Genomic DNA, 18,302 nt, shown 5'->3' on the forward strand with positions numbered 1-18,302 from the left:
ATAACGTTTAATGCTAAATGGTTGAAAAAGGTTAACAAAAACACTTCTAAATCAACGTTGAAATTTTTACAAGATCTGTACGTTGAAACAACGTAATGTTTTCGACAACATACTACAAAAATATCTGCCTTTTAACATATTATTATGATCATTAATTAGCATTTAATGACTTTTTATCATAACAGCTCTTCAATGTATATGTTAAAATACAATTATTATCATTATTAACAATAATAGTTTCACCCTCAAGAGAGCAGTGCAGCAGAAACCTTTTGCCTTATGTGATTTTGTGTGAATTTACAATTTTGTCTGCTTGCCTAACAGTTTACATTGCATTATTACATTTGTATTCACACTGTCATGTCATTTGACCAATTAATTAAATATTAATACAGACTGCAAATAAAACTCAATAGCCTACAACACTATGTTAACTCTCGCAAACTATCGTTATTGGTTGTTTCGCCGTTTTACTTTGAGCATGATTGGTTAATCTGTCTGTCTTCCAGGAAACAGTCCAATGAGAGTGTGCGCGGCTCTGGCCGCCTATTTTAAGTTTGAAAATACGTCCGTTACTCTCGGTCGGTGAGCAGCTGCTGCTTGCGTTGATTACTCGGTCAGACCTGGATTATTTTATATCTGCCTGTTGAATTCTTAAATTTTGAGCGAATTTGAGTTGATATGTCAATGAAGAACAAAAGCTGGAATGTGAACGGAGGAAGGGGTCGTACGTGGTCTGTAGAAATACTGGCGATATCAGGTAAGAAAACATTTTTCAGTCCTTAACAGTCTAACGTTAGGGACACGGGTTACGGTCAGGCTTACTGCAACCTCATAAAATAAATAAGTTATCTCTGTGTGTGTTTTTGTACTGCTTCACCATTAGCATGTATTTCAATGTAAGTTAGTACCATCCGACATTGCTGTGTTTTGTTGTTGGTAACGTTAACTTATGTGTTTGGGACATTCTACCAGAAACGTACTCGGTTACTAACGTAACCTCGGTTCTCTCTAGAAGAGGGAACGAGTACTGCGTAAGATATCTTACGCTAGGGGAAAATCCTTTTCCGCGAGATATTGAAGCCAAAAATTATCCTTAATTTTGTAATAATGCAAAACGCGTTGCAGCAGCAATGCAGACATAGGCGAGACAGCTCGCGCGCCTATTGGCTGCTCTGCGGCAACTGCAGCAGCCTATCGAGCGAGGCCTGGCGTGACGCCAGACCCAATCAGGGCACTTCGCGCCCGCTGCGTCACGTCCCGCCGAAATGGGCGTGGTCTAGGCCTATAAATATCGCTCGCAGGCAGCTATTATCTGGTTTTTCATCATCGAAGCAACCAGAGCGTGTGCATGCACGGCAAGATACGCAGTACTCGTTCCCTCTTCTAGAGAGAACCGAGGTTACGTTAGTAACCGAGTACGTTCTCTTACGAGAGGTCTCTCGTACTGCGTAAGATATCTTACGCTAGGGGACCCAATGTAAAACGCCGTGCATGCTGAGATCTGACACCAAAGACCCAAGGGCGAAAGCCCGGGGTACATATAGTGCACAATCACTCAGTGAACTCACAGAGAGTCCGGGAAGAAGGAGGGGTGCAGCCTCACTTTTCCACATAAAGTAGCGTCGAAGGGACGCGAATTTCATCATACAGACAGGGCGGGGTACGGCCTGAACTGATGGGAAAAAATGTGGGTCTTACACAGTTTGCCCAGCTTTAAACTGTCGAACATCGAGCTGTGCTCAGCAAACGCAGCATTCTGAGCTGAACGCATCAGGTCAGATAATACTGGTAGTTTAGACCGACAGCAGCCTGGCCTGCAGGGCGGGAACCTCTAGGTTATAAAACCTTATAAATGTAGACGGGGAGGCCCAGCCTGCCGCCATACAAATATCTTGCAAGGCAATCCCACTTGACCAGGCCCACGAAGAGGCCATGCCTCTCGTGGAATGCGCTCTGACACCCAAAGGGCACTGCATGCCCTTGGAGGCGTATGCCAGCGCTATAGCATCAACTATCCATCTGGATAGGCTGTTTCGACGCGGCTAGTCCCTTAGAACGTCCGCTAAACGAAACAAAGAGCTGTTCCGTCTGTCTGAAAACAGACGAGCGAGACACATAAGCTCGTAATGCCCTGACTGGGCAAAGGAGGCTCGCGTCTCTTTCCTCATCAGGGACCGGTAGGGCTGACAGAGAGATAATCTGCGCCCTAAACGGTGTGTTGAGGGATTTTGGAACATAACCGTGCTTAGGTTTGAGTATAACTTTTGAGTCATTGGGCCCAAACTCCATGCACGCCGCGCTCACAGAGAGCGCGTGCAGATCCCCTATGCGCTTCACTGAAGCGAGAGCCAGCAAAAACACTGTTTTGAAAGACAGGTGTTTTAAATCGATTGACTGCAAAGGCTCAAATGGCGCACCTTTCATGGCTTCCAGAACCGTAGAAAGGTCCCATACGGGGACTGAGGGAGGTCTGGGAGGATTCAGTCTCTTAGCTCCTCTAAGGAAGCGGATGACTAAATCGTTCCTTCCTATTGACTGACCAAGCGTTGTTTCTGAGAACGCTGCTATAGCCGCCACATAAACTTTGAGCGTGGAGGGGGCCCTGCCCCCATCCAACAGCTCTTGTAGGAAGGAAAGCACCTCCGTCACATCACAGTTTGTGGGTGACACACCACGGGCTGTGCACCAGCCCGAAAACACTGACCATTTCGAAGAATAGAGTCGTCTTGTAGACGGAGCTCTAGCCTGCGTGATCGTGTTTAATACTCCTTTAGGGAGTCCAACATGTACCCGTTGATGGCCCAGACATGAAGGGACCATAGTTCCGGGTGAGGATGCCAGATCGAGCCGCGGGCCTGTGAGAGGAGATCTCTCCTCACTGGTACCGGCCACGGGGCAGTACTTGCTAACTGCATCACGGCTGGGAACCAAGGTTGGTTTTTCCAGAACGGTGCTACCAGCAGTACTGAGCATCCTTCTTCCCTGATCCGTTCTATCACCTGAGGCAGGAGAGAGACGGGGGGAAAAGCATAGAGCGGGCGGCGGGGCCACACATGGGACAGCGCGCTCCTGCTCTTGGAGAAAAATTCTTGACAGTGAGCGTTTTCTTGAGACGCAAACAGGTCCACTTTCGCTCTGCCGAATTTCTTCCACAGCAGTTGGACTGTCTGTGGGTGTAGGGACCATTCGCCTGCCGGAACATTGTTCCTGGACAGTCTGTCTGGTCCTATATTCATGATCCCTGGCACGTGCGCTGCTCTGAGCGAGCGCAGGTTGCACTGAGCCCATACTAGGAGGCGTTCTGCCAGCCTGTACAGTTTCTCGGATCTGATGCCGCCCTGGCGATTTATGTAGGACACCACAGACATGTTGTCCGAACGGACCAAGACGTGGTGACCTTTTATTTGGGGACAAAAACGCGTCAGCGCGTTGTCTACTGCCAGCATTTCGAGGCAGTTTATGTGCAGGAGCTTCTCCCGTTCTGACCACTGGCCGAAGAACGGTCTGCCCTCGAGCAGCGCTCCCCATCCCGAGGTGGACGCGTCCGTGGACACCACTTTCACCCTCGAGGAAGTCCCCAGGCTTACACCTGATTGGTACCAGTCGTTCGCTTTCCAGGGTTTCAGAGCTGTAACGCATTTCTGATTGACCCTGAGGCGAAGCAAACCGGGTGCCCACGCTTCGCGTGGGACTCGCGCTTTCAGCCAAAACTGCAGCGGGCGCATGCGTAGCAGACCCAGCTGGAGCACTGACGATGCTGAGGCCATGAGACCTAGCATCTTCTGAAATCTTTTGAGCGGGACAGACGCGCCGCAGCGAAAAGAGTTCGCTGTGCGTCGAATGTCTACCGCGCGCTGTTGTGATAGTCGCGCTATCATGGATAGTGAGTCCAGTTCTGTGCCCAGGAAAGATATTTTCTGACTGGGTGACAGGGAGCTCTTCGCCCAATTGACACTCAGACCCAAATCCTCGAGGTGATCGAGTAAAATGGTCGTGTGTTCTATGAGCACTGCGCGAGATTGCGCTAGAATCAGCCAATCGTCCAAATAGTTCAGCACTCGCATGCCTCTCATTCTGAGGGGTGCGAGCGCCGCGTCCATGCACTTCGTAAATGTACGGGGTGCTAGGGACAAACCGAACGGCAGGACTGTGTACTGATATGCCTGGCCCTCGAAGGCGAATCTCAAATATCGCCTGTGACGTGACGCTATCTGTATTTGAAAATACGCGTCTTTCAGATCTATTGACACAAACCAATCTCCTTGGCGAATCTGCACAAGGATTTGCCTGGTCGTGAGCATCCTGAACTGTCGCTTCACAAGCACTTTGTTCAGCTGCCTTAGATCTAGTATGGGTCTGAGACCCCCGTCTTTTTTCGGTACCAGGAAGTATCTGCTGTATAGCCCTCCCTCGCTCTGATCTTGAGAGAGAGGTTCTATGGCCCCTTTGCTCAATAGTTTCGTCACTTCGGCTCGAAGTAGATGTGCTACTTCTGTTTTTACCGTGGTCTCGACGCGCGCCACATAGCGGCGAGGGCGTCGGCGAAACTGCAGCGAATAGCCTCTTTCTATAATGTTCAGCACCCACTTCGAAACCCCGGGTAGCTTTGCCCATGCGTCTGCATGGATAGCTAGGGGTCGAATACGAAGCGCGCTCCGCTCGCTCAGCGATGGAGAAGCTTCGGTGTGCTGTAACACAAGCGTGTCGCTCGTGACATTTGAGGCATGGGGCGCGCTGATGACAGCGGGCAGATTGCCCGCGCTCGACTCCTCTACGGTGGTTAACCGCGAGGGGGAGGGCTGGGCGGTTCCCGTGGGAACTGTCATGTCTATGTGTGGATGTGGGCGCGGGACAGCGGGCACATTTATCACACTGAAAGCATCGTTCGCTTGCGTGAAGCGAGTGCACTTTGGTTTCGTTTTTACAGAAACCGTGAGACATGCATAACGTGGTGTTAGTGGGCACTGGGTAGTGGGCACGTTCACCATGTTTGAAGCGCAACCGATCTGAGTCGGTTTTATGTGCGCGAGCCCTGTGTGACAGGCTGTGCTTATGTGTAGGGATGGGCACTGGGCAGTGGGCATTCTTACTACACACGAAACACCATCGGCCGTGGCCGGGACACCAGAAAACACACTCTTTTGGGGATTTATCTGGGTAGCCGTGAAAACGGCATTTGTGTGCAGGCAAGCGGGTGACAGAACCGACTTGTTGGCTGCAGAAAACACTGGAACAGTCACATTTTCTGGAACTGGACGAGCGAATAGCTTTGGTGTGAGTCCGGCCGCAGCGGGACTGGAACACCGTCGTTTTCCTAGCTGTGCTAGGACGACTTCGGGGCCTCGGGCTTCACCGTGATCCTAGGTCGCGAGCCGCGTCCTGCGGGGCGGCGACCGGATGAGCGGGAGCGCGGTCTCGCGCTTCTGGCCTGGCGGCGCTGTGAAGTGGAGGCAGTGGACGGTGGCTGTGAGCTCTGAGCAGACGGTTTCGCACGGCCTGCTGCAGAGCTGGAGCGCTTCGGGAGGAAGTGCTTCATGGCCTGAGACGCTTTCTGTACCTCTGCGAATCTCTCCGCGAAATCTTTGACGGAGGATCCAAAGAGGCCTGTGGCGGAAAGCGGGGCGTCGAGGAACGCGGTGCGTTCAGACTCGGCCATTTCCGAGAGCGTCAGCCAGAGATGTCTCTCAGACACGGTGAGAGAAGCCATAGTCCGTCCAATGGCTTGCGCTGCGGACTTAGTAGCACGAAGAGCGAGGTCCGTGGCACTCCTTAAGTCCGGCACACAGATCGCGTCAGGTCCTTCCTCATCCAGCTTACGGAGGAGATCGGCCTGGAAGATCTGGAGCGTTGCCATGGTGTGCAACGCTGACGCAGCTTGCCCGGCGGCGGAGAAAGCGCGGTGGAGCAAGCTCGACGTCGTGCGGCAAGCTTTAGAGGGCAGGGCCGGCTTAGCGCGCCGTCCAGCGGAGGGCGGGCATAAGTGGGCCGCTATCGCCTCTTCAACCGGCGGCAGCGAGAGGTATCCTCTGTTCTTGGCATCGTCAACGGCGGAGAATGCCAAAGAAACAGCAGGACGCACTCTAGCAGAATAGGGGGCGCTCCAGGACTTGGCGACTTCTTCGTGTAACTCAGGAAGAAAAGGCGCCGGTCTGGACACAGGCGAAGCGCGCTCCCCAGGCAGGAAAAATCCATCCAGCCGGTTGTGAGCGGGCTGCTCAGGCGAAGACCACTCGAGGCCGAGGCTCGCCGCGGCCTGTGCGAGTACTCGCATGAGTTCCGTCTCAATAGAAGCTCTCTTGCCTGACGAAGTGCGGGCAGGGGGTGCGGGGTCCTCAGAGCCCGCCCAATCCTCACTGCCTGACGCCAGGATAGAGCAGGAATCATCCTCTCCCAGCAGGGCTTCCTCATCCGCGATATCAACGGAAGCGGCGGCAGACGGCGGCCGCTGTCCGTCAGGAAGCGAAACAGAAGAAGCCGGGGAAGCAAGCGGGCGAACCGGCGAGCTTTGGCGGCTGAGGGAGGGTTCCGGGGCCCGCTGGGCACGGCGCTTTTTACGGCGCGACGCCGCGGCGGGCGGGGGAGCAGTCTCGGTGAAGACGGCTAGGCGAGTCCTCAGAGTCGCCATTGCCATCAGCTCGCAGTGAGGGCATCCGCCGTCAGCGAGCGCGAGAGCTGCATGTTCCTCACCCAGGCAGGAAACGCAGATCACGTGGCGGTCCCCGTCGCTGAGTGTGGCTCTGCACGAGCCGCAGGAAGGCATCTTTAAAAAGACGCTAGCTCTTTTAGAAATGTGTGTCGCGACACACACACACAGAAATACAGTGCAAATAAAAGAGAAGGATATAAGCGCCGGAAAGCGCAGCAGGAAGGCAGGAAGGCGGCGCGGCCAGCGACTTCAGTGACTCGTCCCGCTGAAGGTGCTCTCTCTCGACGGCGCGGCTTCTAATCCAGCTCCAGCGATGCGTGTGCTTCGCTTGAAGGATGAAAAATCAGATAATAGCTGCCTGCGAGCGATATTTATAGGCCTAGACCACGCCCATTTCGGCGGGACGTGACGCAGCGGGCGCGAAGTGCCCTGATTGGGTCTGGCGTCACGCCAGGCCTCGCTCGATAGGCTGCTGCAGTTGCCGCAGAGCAGCCAATAGGCGCGCGAGCTGTCTCGCCTATGTCTGCATTGCTGCTGCAACGCGTTTTGCATTATTACAAAATTAAGGATAATTTTTGGCTTCAATATCTCGCGGAAAAGGATTTTCCCCTAGCGTAAGATATCTTACGCAGTACGAGAGACCTCTCGTAAGAGAACGTACATTATCTGTCCTTGAATTGTTACAGTGAATAAAAGTATTTCATCCAAAAATTTCTAAAACTGGCTCATAGTTGATTTCTGTGAGTTGTTCTGTAAAGGAATATGTCATTCATTAGGTTCTCAGATATTTTTTTCTTTATTAAAAACACTTTTGAAAATTACAAATCCTGTCCATGCCCTTGTCCTCAGCCAAATTGGAGCTACAGCTTTCATAGTTTTGTTATGCTACAAACTGTTATTTAAAAAAAAAAAAACTCATCAATAACAAGTTTAAGCTGTTATCATTCACATCAACTGATCAAAAACATAAAATTATATATAAATTCTACAAATAAATTCTATTTTACAACTGTCCCCATGTTTTGGTCAGTCCTGTCACGTTTACATAAAACTCTACATAAAATGTGTGAAATACACCTTTAAGGGTATCACTCAGAGGAAGTGACATCATTTGACCCAGGTGAAGCTTACATTGATTAAGGCTGAATTGTTTCTTTGAATTGTATGATTTTAAGCTTGTTTTTGTATGTTTTTTTTAGGAAGACGAGCTAAAGGGTCAGGCCCTGTCACGGTTAAACATTCCAGAAAATAATGAAAATGTTTTAAATCCAAAACATGTCTAAAAAGGTTATTGAAATTCCTTGCTTGCATGTTAACAGTTTTTATGCTAGCATGCTAGCAGGCTGAGTAATGGCAGTATACAATGGCCAACCGTCAGGCCCTGTCACATCAGGCCCTGTCACATTCCTGTGTGACACTGCCTTACAAATTAATGTTATTGTTCTTTTTTATTACATTTATTGCATATGTTATGTATTTAACGCATGCAATAGTAAAATGAAGGCCAAGGTGCTTGATTTTTATACAACTGTGGCCATGGAAGTGATTTAAACACCTAAATTCAATTATTTGGAGGGCTGTCCCAATACTTTTGGCAATATTATGTATGTCCTTGGCTGAATTTTACCATAGTCTAATATTACTTTAACATTAAAATTATAATAATAATTTAAAAAAGAAATGCCAATCAAAACTTAAATAAAGAACACAAAACATAACTTTTTCTGCATCATCAAAATCCATAAAGTCAGTCCTGTCACAGTACCGTCAGTCCTGTCACGCCATGGTCAGTCCTGTCACACAGGAAATTATGATAAAAGTGTAATATTTGAGGAAATATTAATTAATTAATCTCTTTAACTGTGTAGATGAAGGTGGGGGTATATATCCACTACTATGTTTTTATAAAAATCTCCTATGTAAAGGTAGTTATTGTACAACTATATGAGTGCCTGCGGGTATTCTGTGATTTTGTGTACTACAGTTGACCGAAAAGTTACTTATATTTCTTAAAGGAATTATAAAACCATGTTAGATACAATCAGGGACATGTGATCAATAAGAAAATGCTATCTGTATCAAAGAAATTCATTAGGAAACCATTCTAACATATACAAATTTGTCTGTGACAGGGCCTACATTTTAGGGGTGAAATGCGTATAAAAATGTATTTTATTTAATCATAAAAACATGCTGAGATGGGATGATATGTGTTTCTCATAGTTTAACATGTCCTCCATATGTCTCAACGTTCAGATTTAAGAAAAATATATTTTTTTCCCCAAGATTTTTTAAAGTGGAAATGTACGTTTCTGGTAGAATGTCCCGTTTAATGTTGTCAGCTAAGTTAACGTTAGTTTAAAAACGCATGAGAGGTAACGTTAAAAAAGCGTGGGAATGAGTAAAGTGGTGAAACCGTCATTTATTCGTTAGAAGTTTACATAACCTCTTCAAACACTGATAACGATATTGAAAAGATATTTGTTTAAAAAAATTTTTACATCAAGCATTGGAATAAAATATTTATCGGGGGAGAACACCCAACAGACCCATTCACCAACTACAGTAGCTGCTAAGTCAATTTTACCCACTGTTCGAAAACCTACACTGGGATTAATAGTATTAAGTATGATTTTCATCTTTAAAGTAAGACATTTAACGTTACTGATAGAAAGTCTGAGTAACTTTTTGTCCTTTTGTCTTTCTTCTGCTGAAGTGGCGCACTGAAAGTGGATTCATGTCACCTTCATCAGTCCTTTCTTTAATCACTGGAAACCATTAAGGGAAAGACCCTCAGACGTGTCATAATAGGATAAATGCGGCTGCAGGTAAAATTATTTGATGGTTTGATTTTGGTACCATTTGGCTTTTTTGTGTGTGCTTCCCTTGCTATGATACACATTTCTGATGGGATTGCCATGCTTTAAGTGTACGTTTACATTTTTAATCATGCAATACTAACAGTCTCAAATATGACATTACTCAGTTCATGTTGTGTGGATGTTATTATTGCCATAGGCAAACGTTTTTACAATTTAAATCAATTTTAAGATTGTTTAAAGGAATGGTAAAAAAAATACTGCTTTTTAAGGACTTTTCATTGAATAATTTCTTCTTTCCTCCCTTCAGATTCGCAAAGGATCCAGCTGATTACTGGCAATTTGGTGGAGGATTATTCTTTAGCTGCTAGTCACTTCTGGTGTGGATTCATTGGCCTTTTGTGTTATTTTTTTGTATTTTACTTGATTTAATAAATTACTTTTAATTAGTACAATGTATGGTTAGGATTCTGAATTAAAACAGTGTAATGTTCTCCACAAATATTATCAGAAATATATAATTGTTGAAACAATATAAACCTGCATTGAAAGCTATAAAGAACAACAGACCTCAACCCTCTCAGCTCAACACCACAATTTGTTGATTTCTTCATCTGTTTTAAGGATGAAATCATGACCTTATGATTATAGTAACCGTAACTGACACATGGGAGTAATATTACATTTTTTACAATTCCACCTTGGGGCTCTGAAGAATTTCTTGTGTAAATGTACATCTGAATACATAAAATATGTGTTTTAGAATGGATAGTGTTGTATACTTTGTTTTCTACCTGACAAATTGAACTGTAAAGTGAAAATCTTGTACATGATTTATTTTGTATTCAGTGTTTTCAGTTTTCAGTGTTTTTGCTTTTATTTATAGGATAGTAGCAGACAGCGGGCAAGAAGAGGAAGTGATGGCATCGTGATGGACCTCGAGCTGGGACCCTGTCGGAGCACTGCACAAGGCTGTCACTTTTTATTGAGAATTTAAAAACTAAAATAGAAACTAAACTAAAACTAAAATTCTTTAAAAAAGAATACTTTACATTTTAAATATTAAATGTTTAATTTAAGGGTTACTGTAATTGAACAAAAACTGTCTTTAAATATTCCATTTAGATGTTTACTTCTACAGGTTTTTAACATTACTTCGTAAACGCTGCAATTTAAAGTTTGAGATGTTTTTCATCTGTTTTAGAAAGTATTTTTAGACTTGTTTTTTTCAGAATAAAACTTGTTTTACAATCTTGAGCATGTGTTAACTCATTATTTAATGTGTTTAATTAAGCCATTGCTGCCAGTCATTTGACAGTTAACAATTTTTAGTGTACAGTATGGACAGTTAATCACAAATTCAGTCAGCATTGTCATGACTCATGTTTCAACTGCAAACTAGGTTGTAATTGAATGTACAATTGTATTATCCCATGATGAAAGGTAAGACGGTGAAACAACGTCACGATATCAACGTTGATTCAATTTGCAAAATCGAAAGGTAATTCAACGTTGCGACAAAAGACCATAACCCGAAAGGTAAGAGTGAAACGACGTCGCGATTTCAACGGTGAATCAACGTTGTTTCTTCCGCGGTGAAACGACGTCACAATATCAACGTTGATCCGTTTTGCAAAATCGAAAGGTAATTCACCGTTGATTCAACCATGGTACCTGACGTTGTTTCAACGGTGAATCAACGTTGAAATGCCGGCTGGGATGCGTCTTTCGGAAGAACATTGTAGCCGGAACTACTTCTCTCTGTGTACGTCTATGACGAGTCACGCAGGTACTGGGCTACTCCGCAGTGGCAGCGATCCGAACCAGTGTGAAATAGTCCCAATGTAAACACTTATTATTAGGGCTGGGTACCGAGTTCGATACTTTTTAGGTACCGACCGAATTGCCTCGATACTATCGAGTATCGAAAAATGACTTGTTTTTCGGTACCAGATTTCGATACCTAAGGGGTTAACTCGTCAACGTCAGTGCTCAAACAAATACATATGAAATGCACAACGACACGCCTAAAGTCGCTCACGCACATACACGCAAACTCTACACACGAGACGCGCGGAACTCTGCGCACATACTCATATGAGACGCGCGCGCACACACAAACTGTCCACGCACACATTCTCATATGAGACGCGAGCACACACACACAAACTCGCGCACATACTCAATGAGACGCGAGCACACACACTCACAATACCTTAAAGATGTGGAAAAGCCGATCAAAAGTGTGGCTACATTTCTCCATTCTCGATGCCAAGTGTGCGATGCAGTATTTGCGGTAAAATAATTGCTGCAAAGACGGTACCGCGACAGATATGATGAAGCCCTTGACAGTGCACGGAGTAAACATAAGAGCAGAAAGTTGCTCCGTCTTCGACTGGTAACTGAAGAGATACCTGTTGATCACTCTGACAGTGTTTATATTGCAATAATGACCTACTGAATGTACACTGCCGTTCAAAAATGTGTTGGTCAGAATTTTTTTTCAGTAAGGATGCATTAAAGTTATCAAAAATGACCTTAAAACATGTGTAATGTTACTAAAGATTTCTGTTTCAAATAAATGCTGTTCTTTTGAATTTTTTTATTCATCAAAGAATCATGAAAAAATGTATCATAGTTTCCAAAAACTGTTTTCATATTTCTGAAGGATCATGTGACACTGAAGTAATGATTTTGAAATTTCAGCTTTGACATCACAGGAATAAATTACATTTTGAAATATATTCAAATACTATTTTAAATTGTAATACTATTCCACAATATTACAAGTTTTACTGTATTTTTGATCAAACAAATTCAGGTTTGGTGAGCATGAGCTCTTTATAAAAAAATATTTTGTTCCTTTGTGCTTTTTTTTGTTCCTTTCTGGACTGGCTAAGGAGCATGAGTCAAACTGAAAAAATAAAACCAAAGTTTTTCTGAGGTAATGTGTTATGTAATCTTGTTAAAATGGATTTCATAAAATTGGTATCGAAAAAAGTATCGTTCAGGAACCGGTATCGAAATCAAGGTATCGGTATCGGTATTGGTATCTAATTTTTTTGAACGATACCCAGCCCTACTTATTATAGGTGTACCATAGTGGTTCAGGATAAGACAAAAACACGGATTGGAAATGGATTCATGATGAACTCGCTCATTATATAAATTTTTAAAATTTTTAACAGAAAAAAGTTAATGATTTTATTTAATGCTCATTGCTCAAAACTTTTCAAAATATGACGCGACCCCCCACAGAGCTCGCTGAGGCCCCCTTGTGGGCCGCGACCCCCCTGTTGGGAACCAATGTCTTAGGTGATAGTTACCCAGCAGCTGTCTGGCTAATTTTTTAAATTTGGCTGTATGAATAATTCACAAAAAGATTAACGATTGTTTCCAACGGCAATTGTTGCACATTAAAGTATAAAAATAGATTTCATTTCGCTAGCTGATCACAAACGTTGGCCGGAGTGAGATCCAATCAAAGCTTGTGTTGTTACCTTGTTGAATTGATTTGGCCAATCACGTTATTCATTGAACCGGTGTCATTCTGAAGCCATGAGTCTACAACCCAACCTGGAGAGACCGGTGTATCTCGGCAAGACAACGTCAAGGTAAGATTTGTTTTACAATGATTATACACCCCTATATCTTAATGCTTTTCATATAAGTTGTATTTAAAGACTGCAAGCTATACTTCGCCGTGAATATATGTGTTGTCGTCGATGAGAACGGTAGCCATGACATTTTTTGGTAGTGGAGCAGTAAAGCTAGGTCTAACGTTACGTTGCTTAGGCTAATCCAAAATAATAATTCGGTGCATGCACAATGAACTAAGCAAAGAGTATTAAAATACGGGATTTTTTTTCTTTTCTTTTTATCTTGATATATCTTTTCTGTACGTCTTAAAGCGCTTTTGAGATGCAACTTTTAAAGGCGCTATATAAAATAAAGTTTATTATTTATTTTATTTTAGGGAAAAGCATCTGTCATTATCTATGCACATGCTCCATACTGTTTAAACACACTGGATTGGTCAGTCAGGCATCTGAGCTGTTACTCAGTAAAGGTTCACTGGACTCTACAGGTGTTTCTACAGGTTCTGGACAATCCAGAACTGTAAGTGGACTCAGATCTCCTACTCCTGGATTAAACAGCGGAGCGACTGGTCCAGTGAATCTGGAGCTCATGGTCAGCAGATGTTTCTTCTCTTTGACATTGTAAAATGACAGCTGACCGTCATCATAATCTAACAGAACTCCCAGTTGTTCAGGTCTCGGCGTCAGTGGGAGAGTAACTGGTGGATCAGAGTTGGTGTAAAAGCCATTAGGACCGTCTGAACACAAGAACCAGTAACCGTTTGATGGAGTTAAAGCAGATCTGTCTTTTACACTAAAATTTCCATGTTCCGCCACACCAATTAACCAGTAGTTTTTAGGAGGGTTATTTTCTCGTGCCAACGCAACCTCCCAATAGTGACGTCCAGATGTAAATCTTTGAGCTCCAAATGCACATAATTGATATGGAAATCCCTCTCCAGTGTGAATATATCCTGGAGCATCTCTTACTGTTTTACAGTCCATAGTGACCCTCAGATCTGGATGTAAATGCTCACGGTCAATAGTGATCTTATCTGAGGAAGAGATAAAACAACAATTATTAATCCTTATGTGTGTAAAATATTTACACACTTGCATTTATAACTGAGATGATGTCATACCAGCATGTTTCCTTAGTTCTTCTATATTTGTATCATGTGTGAGATGATATAACACTTACTGTAGGAGTGTATATAACTGATGATGAAGAGTGTGAGTGTATAACTGATGATGAAGAGTGTGAGTGTATAACTGATGATGATGAAGAGTGTGAGTGTATAACTGATGATGAAGAGTGTGAGTGTATAACTGATGATGAAGAGTGTGAGTGTATAACTGATGATGAAGAGTGTGAGTGTATAACTGATGATGATGAAGAGTGTGAGTGTATAACTGATGATGATGAAGAGTGTGAGTGTATAACTGATGATGAAGAGTGTGTGTGTATAACTGATGATGATGAAGAGTGTGAGTGTATAACTGAGATGATGATGAAGAGTGTGTGTATAACTGATGATGATGAAGAGTGTGAGTGTATAACTGATGATGATGAAGAGTGTGAGTGTATAACTGATGATGATGAAGAGTGTGAGTGTATAACTGATGATGAAGAGTGTGAGTGTATAACTGATGATGAAGAGTGTGAGTGTATAACTGATGATGAAGAGTGTGAGTGTATAACTGATGATGATGAAGAGTGTGAGTGTATAACTGATGATGATGAAGAGTGTGAGTGTATAACTGATGATGAAGAGTGTGTGTGTATAACTGATGATGATGAAGAGTGTGAGTGTATAACTGAGATGATGATGAAGAGTGTGTGTATAACTGATGATGATGAAGAGTGTGAGTGTATAACTGATGATGATGAAGAGTGTGAGTGTATAACTGATGATGATGAAGAGTGTGAGTGTATAACTGATGATGAAGAGTGTGAGTGTATAACTGATGATGAAGAGTGTGAGTGTATAACTGAGATGAAGAGTGTGAGTGTATAACTGAGATGATGAAGAGTGTGAGTGTATAACTGATGATGAAGAGTGTGAGTGTATAACTGAGATGATGAAGAGTGTGAGTGTATAACTGATGATGATGAAGAGTGTGAGTGTATAACTGATGATGAAGAGTGTGAGTGTATAACTGATGATGAAGAGTGTGAGTGTATAACTGATGATGAAGAGTGTGAGTGTATAACTGATGATGATGAAGAGTGTGAGTGTATAACTGATGATGATGAAGAGTGTGAGTGTATAACTGATGATGAAGAGTGTGAGTGTATAACTGATGATGATGAAGAGTGTGAGTGTATAACTGATGATGATGAAGAGTGTGTGTGTATAACTGATGATGATGAAGAGTGTGAGTGTATAACTGAGATGATGAAGAGTGTGTGTATAACTGATGATGAAGAGTGTGAGTGTATAACTGATGATGATGAAGAGTGTGTGTGTATAACTGATGATGAAGAGTGTGAGTGTATAACTGATGATGATGAAGAGTGTGTGTGTATAACTGATGATGAAGAGTGTGAGTGTATAACTGAGATGATGAAGAGTGTGAGTGTATAACTGATGATGATGAAGAGTGTGTGTGTATAACTGATGATGATGAAGAGTGTGTGTGTATAACTGATGATGATGAAGAGTGTGTGTGTATAACTGATGATGAAGAGTGTGAGTGTATAACTGAGATGATGAAGAGTGTGAGTGTATAACTGATGATGATGAAGAGTGTGTGTGTATAACTGATGATGAAGAGTGTGAGTGTATAACTGAGATGATGAAGAGTGTGAGTGTATAACTGATGATGATGAAGAGTGTGTGTGTATAACTGATGATGAAGAGTGTGAGTGTATAACTGATGATGATGAAGAGTGTGAGTGTATAACTGATGATGATGAAGAGTGTGTGTGTATAACTGATGATGAAGAGTGTGAGTGTATAACTGATGATGATGAAGAGTGTGAGTGTATAACTGATGATGATGAAGAGTGTGAGTGTATAACTGATGATGAAGAGTGTGAGTGTATAACTGAGATGATGAAGAGTGTGAGTGTATAACTGATGATGAAGAGTGTGAGTGTATAACTGATGATGATGAAGAGTGTGAGTGTATAACTGAGATGATGAAGAGTGTGTGTGTATAACTGATGATGATGAAGAGTGTGTGTGTATAACTGATGATGAAGAGTGTGAGTGTATAACTGATGATGATGAAGAGTGTGTGTGTATAACTGATGATGAAGAGTGTGAGTGTATAACTGATGATGATGAAGAGTGTGTGTGTATAACTGATGATGAAGAGTGTGAGTGTATAACTGATGATGATGAAGAGTGTGTGTGTATAACTGATGATGATGAAGAGTGTGAGTGTATAACTGATGATGAAGAGTGTGAGTGTATAACTGATGATGATGAAGAGTGTGAGTGTATAACTGAGATGATGAAGAGTGTGAGTGTATAACTGATGATGAAGAGTGTGAGTGTATAACTGAGATGATGAAGAGTGTGAGTGTATAACTGATGATGATGAAGAGTGTGAGTGTATAACTGATGATGATGAAGAGTGTGAGTGTATAACTGATGATGAAGAGTGTGAGTGTATAACTGATGATGAAGAGTGTGAGTGTATAACTGAGATGATGAAGAGTGTGAGTGTATAACTGATGATGATGAAGAGTGTGAGTGTATAACTGAGATGATGAAGAGTGTGTGTGTATAACTGATGATGATGAAGAGTGTGAGTGTATAACTGATGATGATGAAGAGTGTGAGTGTATAACTGATGATGATGAAGAGTGTGAGTGTATAACTGAGATGATGAAGAGTGTGTGTGTATAACTGATGATGAAGAGTGTGTGTGTATAACTGATGATGATGAAGAGTGTGTGTGTATAACTGATGATGATGAAGAGTGTGAGTGTATAACTGATGATGATGAAGAGTGTGTGTGTATAACTGATGATGAAGAGTGTGAGTGTATAACTGATGATGATGAAGAGTGTGAGTGTATAACTGATGATGATGAAGAGTGTGAGTGTATAACTGATGATGAAGAGTGTGAGTGTATAACTGATGATGAAGAGTGTGAGTGTATAACTGAGATGATGAAGAGTGTGAGTGTATAACTGATGATGATGAAGAGTGTGAGTGTATAACTGAGATGATGAAGAGTGTGTGTGTATAACTGATGATGAAGAGTGTGTGTGTATAACTGATGATGATGAAGAGTGTGTGTGTATAACTGATGATGATGAAGAGTGTGAGTGTATAACTGATGATGATGAAGAGTGTGTGTGTATAACTGATGATGAAGAGTGTGAGTGTATAACTGATGATGATGAAGAGTGTGAGTGTATAACTGATGATGATGAAGAGTGTGAGTGTATAACTGATGATGATGAAGAGTGTGAGTGTATAACTGATGATGATGAAGAGTGTGAGTGTATAACTGAGATGATGAAGAGTGTGAGTGTATAACTGATGATGATGAAGAGTGTGAGTGTATAACTGATGATGATGAAGAGTGTGAGTGTATAACTGATGATGATGAAGAGTGTGAGTGTATAACTGATGATGATGAAGAGTGTGAGTGTATAACTGATGATGATGAAGAGTGTGAGTGTATAACTGAGATGATGAAGAGTGTGAGTGTATAACTGATGATGATGAAGAGTGTGAGTGTATAACTGAGATGATGAAGAGTGTGTGTGTATAACTGATGATGATGAAGAGTGTGAGTGTATAACTGAGATGATGAAGAGTGTGAGTGTATAACTGATGATGATGAAGAGTGTGAGTGTATAACTGATGATGATGAAGAGTGTGAGTGTATAACTGAGATGATGAAGAGTGTGTGTGTATAACTGATGATGAAGAGTGTGTGTGTATAACTGATGATGATGAAGAGTGTGTGTGTATAACTGATGATGATGAAGAGTGTGAGTGTATAACTGATGATGATGAAGAGTGTGAGTGTATAACTGATGATGAAGAGTGTGAGTGTATAACTGATGATGATGAAGAGTGTGAGTGTATAACTGAGATGATGAAGAGTGTGAGTGTATAACTGATGATGATGAAGAGTGTGAGTGTATAACTGAGATGATGAAGAGTGTGTGTGTATAACTGATGATGATGAAGAGTGTGAGTGTATAACTGAGATGATGAAGAGTGTGAGTGTATAACTGATGATGAAGAGTGTGAGTGTATAACTGATGATGATGAAGAGTGTGAG

General features: G+C 42.8%; 2 protein-coding genes across 7 annotated transcripts in view; both read right to left on the minus strand.

Moving 5' to 3' along the window:
- The window catches only part of LOC309492652 (butyrophilin subfamily 1 member A1-like), a 255,379-nt gene that overhangs the window by 195,630 nt on the left and 41,447 nt on the right, over nucleotides 1–18,302 (minus strand). The window lies entirely within an intron of this gene.
- Nucleotides 1–18,302, minus strand: part of LOC309492653 (butyrophilin subfamily 1 member A1-like) — a 70,118-nt gene that overhangs the window by 10,365 nt on the left and 41,451 nt on the right. Inside the window, exon 8 of the mRNA XM_082161660.1 lies at nucleotides 12,773–14,101. Within this exon, the coding sequence (XP_082017786.1) occupies nucleotides 13,509–14,101 (593 nt within the window). The 3' untranslated portion in view covers nucleotides 12,773–13,508. The remainder of the gene's footprint in view (nucleotides 1–12,772; nucleotides 14,102–18,302) is intronic.

This window comes from Leuciscus leuciscus, assembly GCF_965113295.1.
Source record: "Leuciscus leuciscus genome assembly, chromosome: 2".
Taxonomy (NCBI): Eukaryota; Metazoa; Chordata; class Actinopteri; order Cypriniformes; family Leuciscidae; genus Leuciscus; species Leuciscus leuciscus.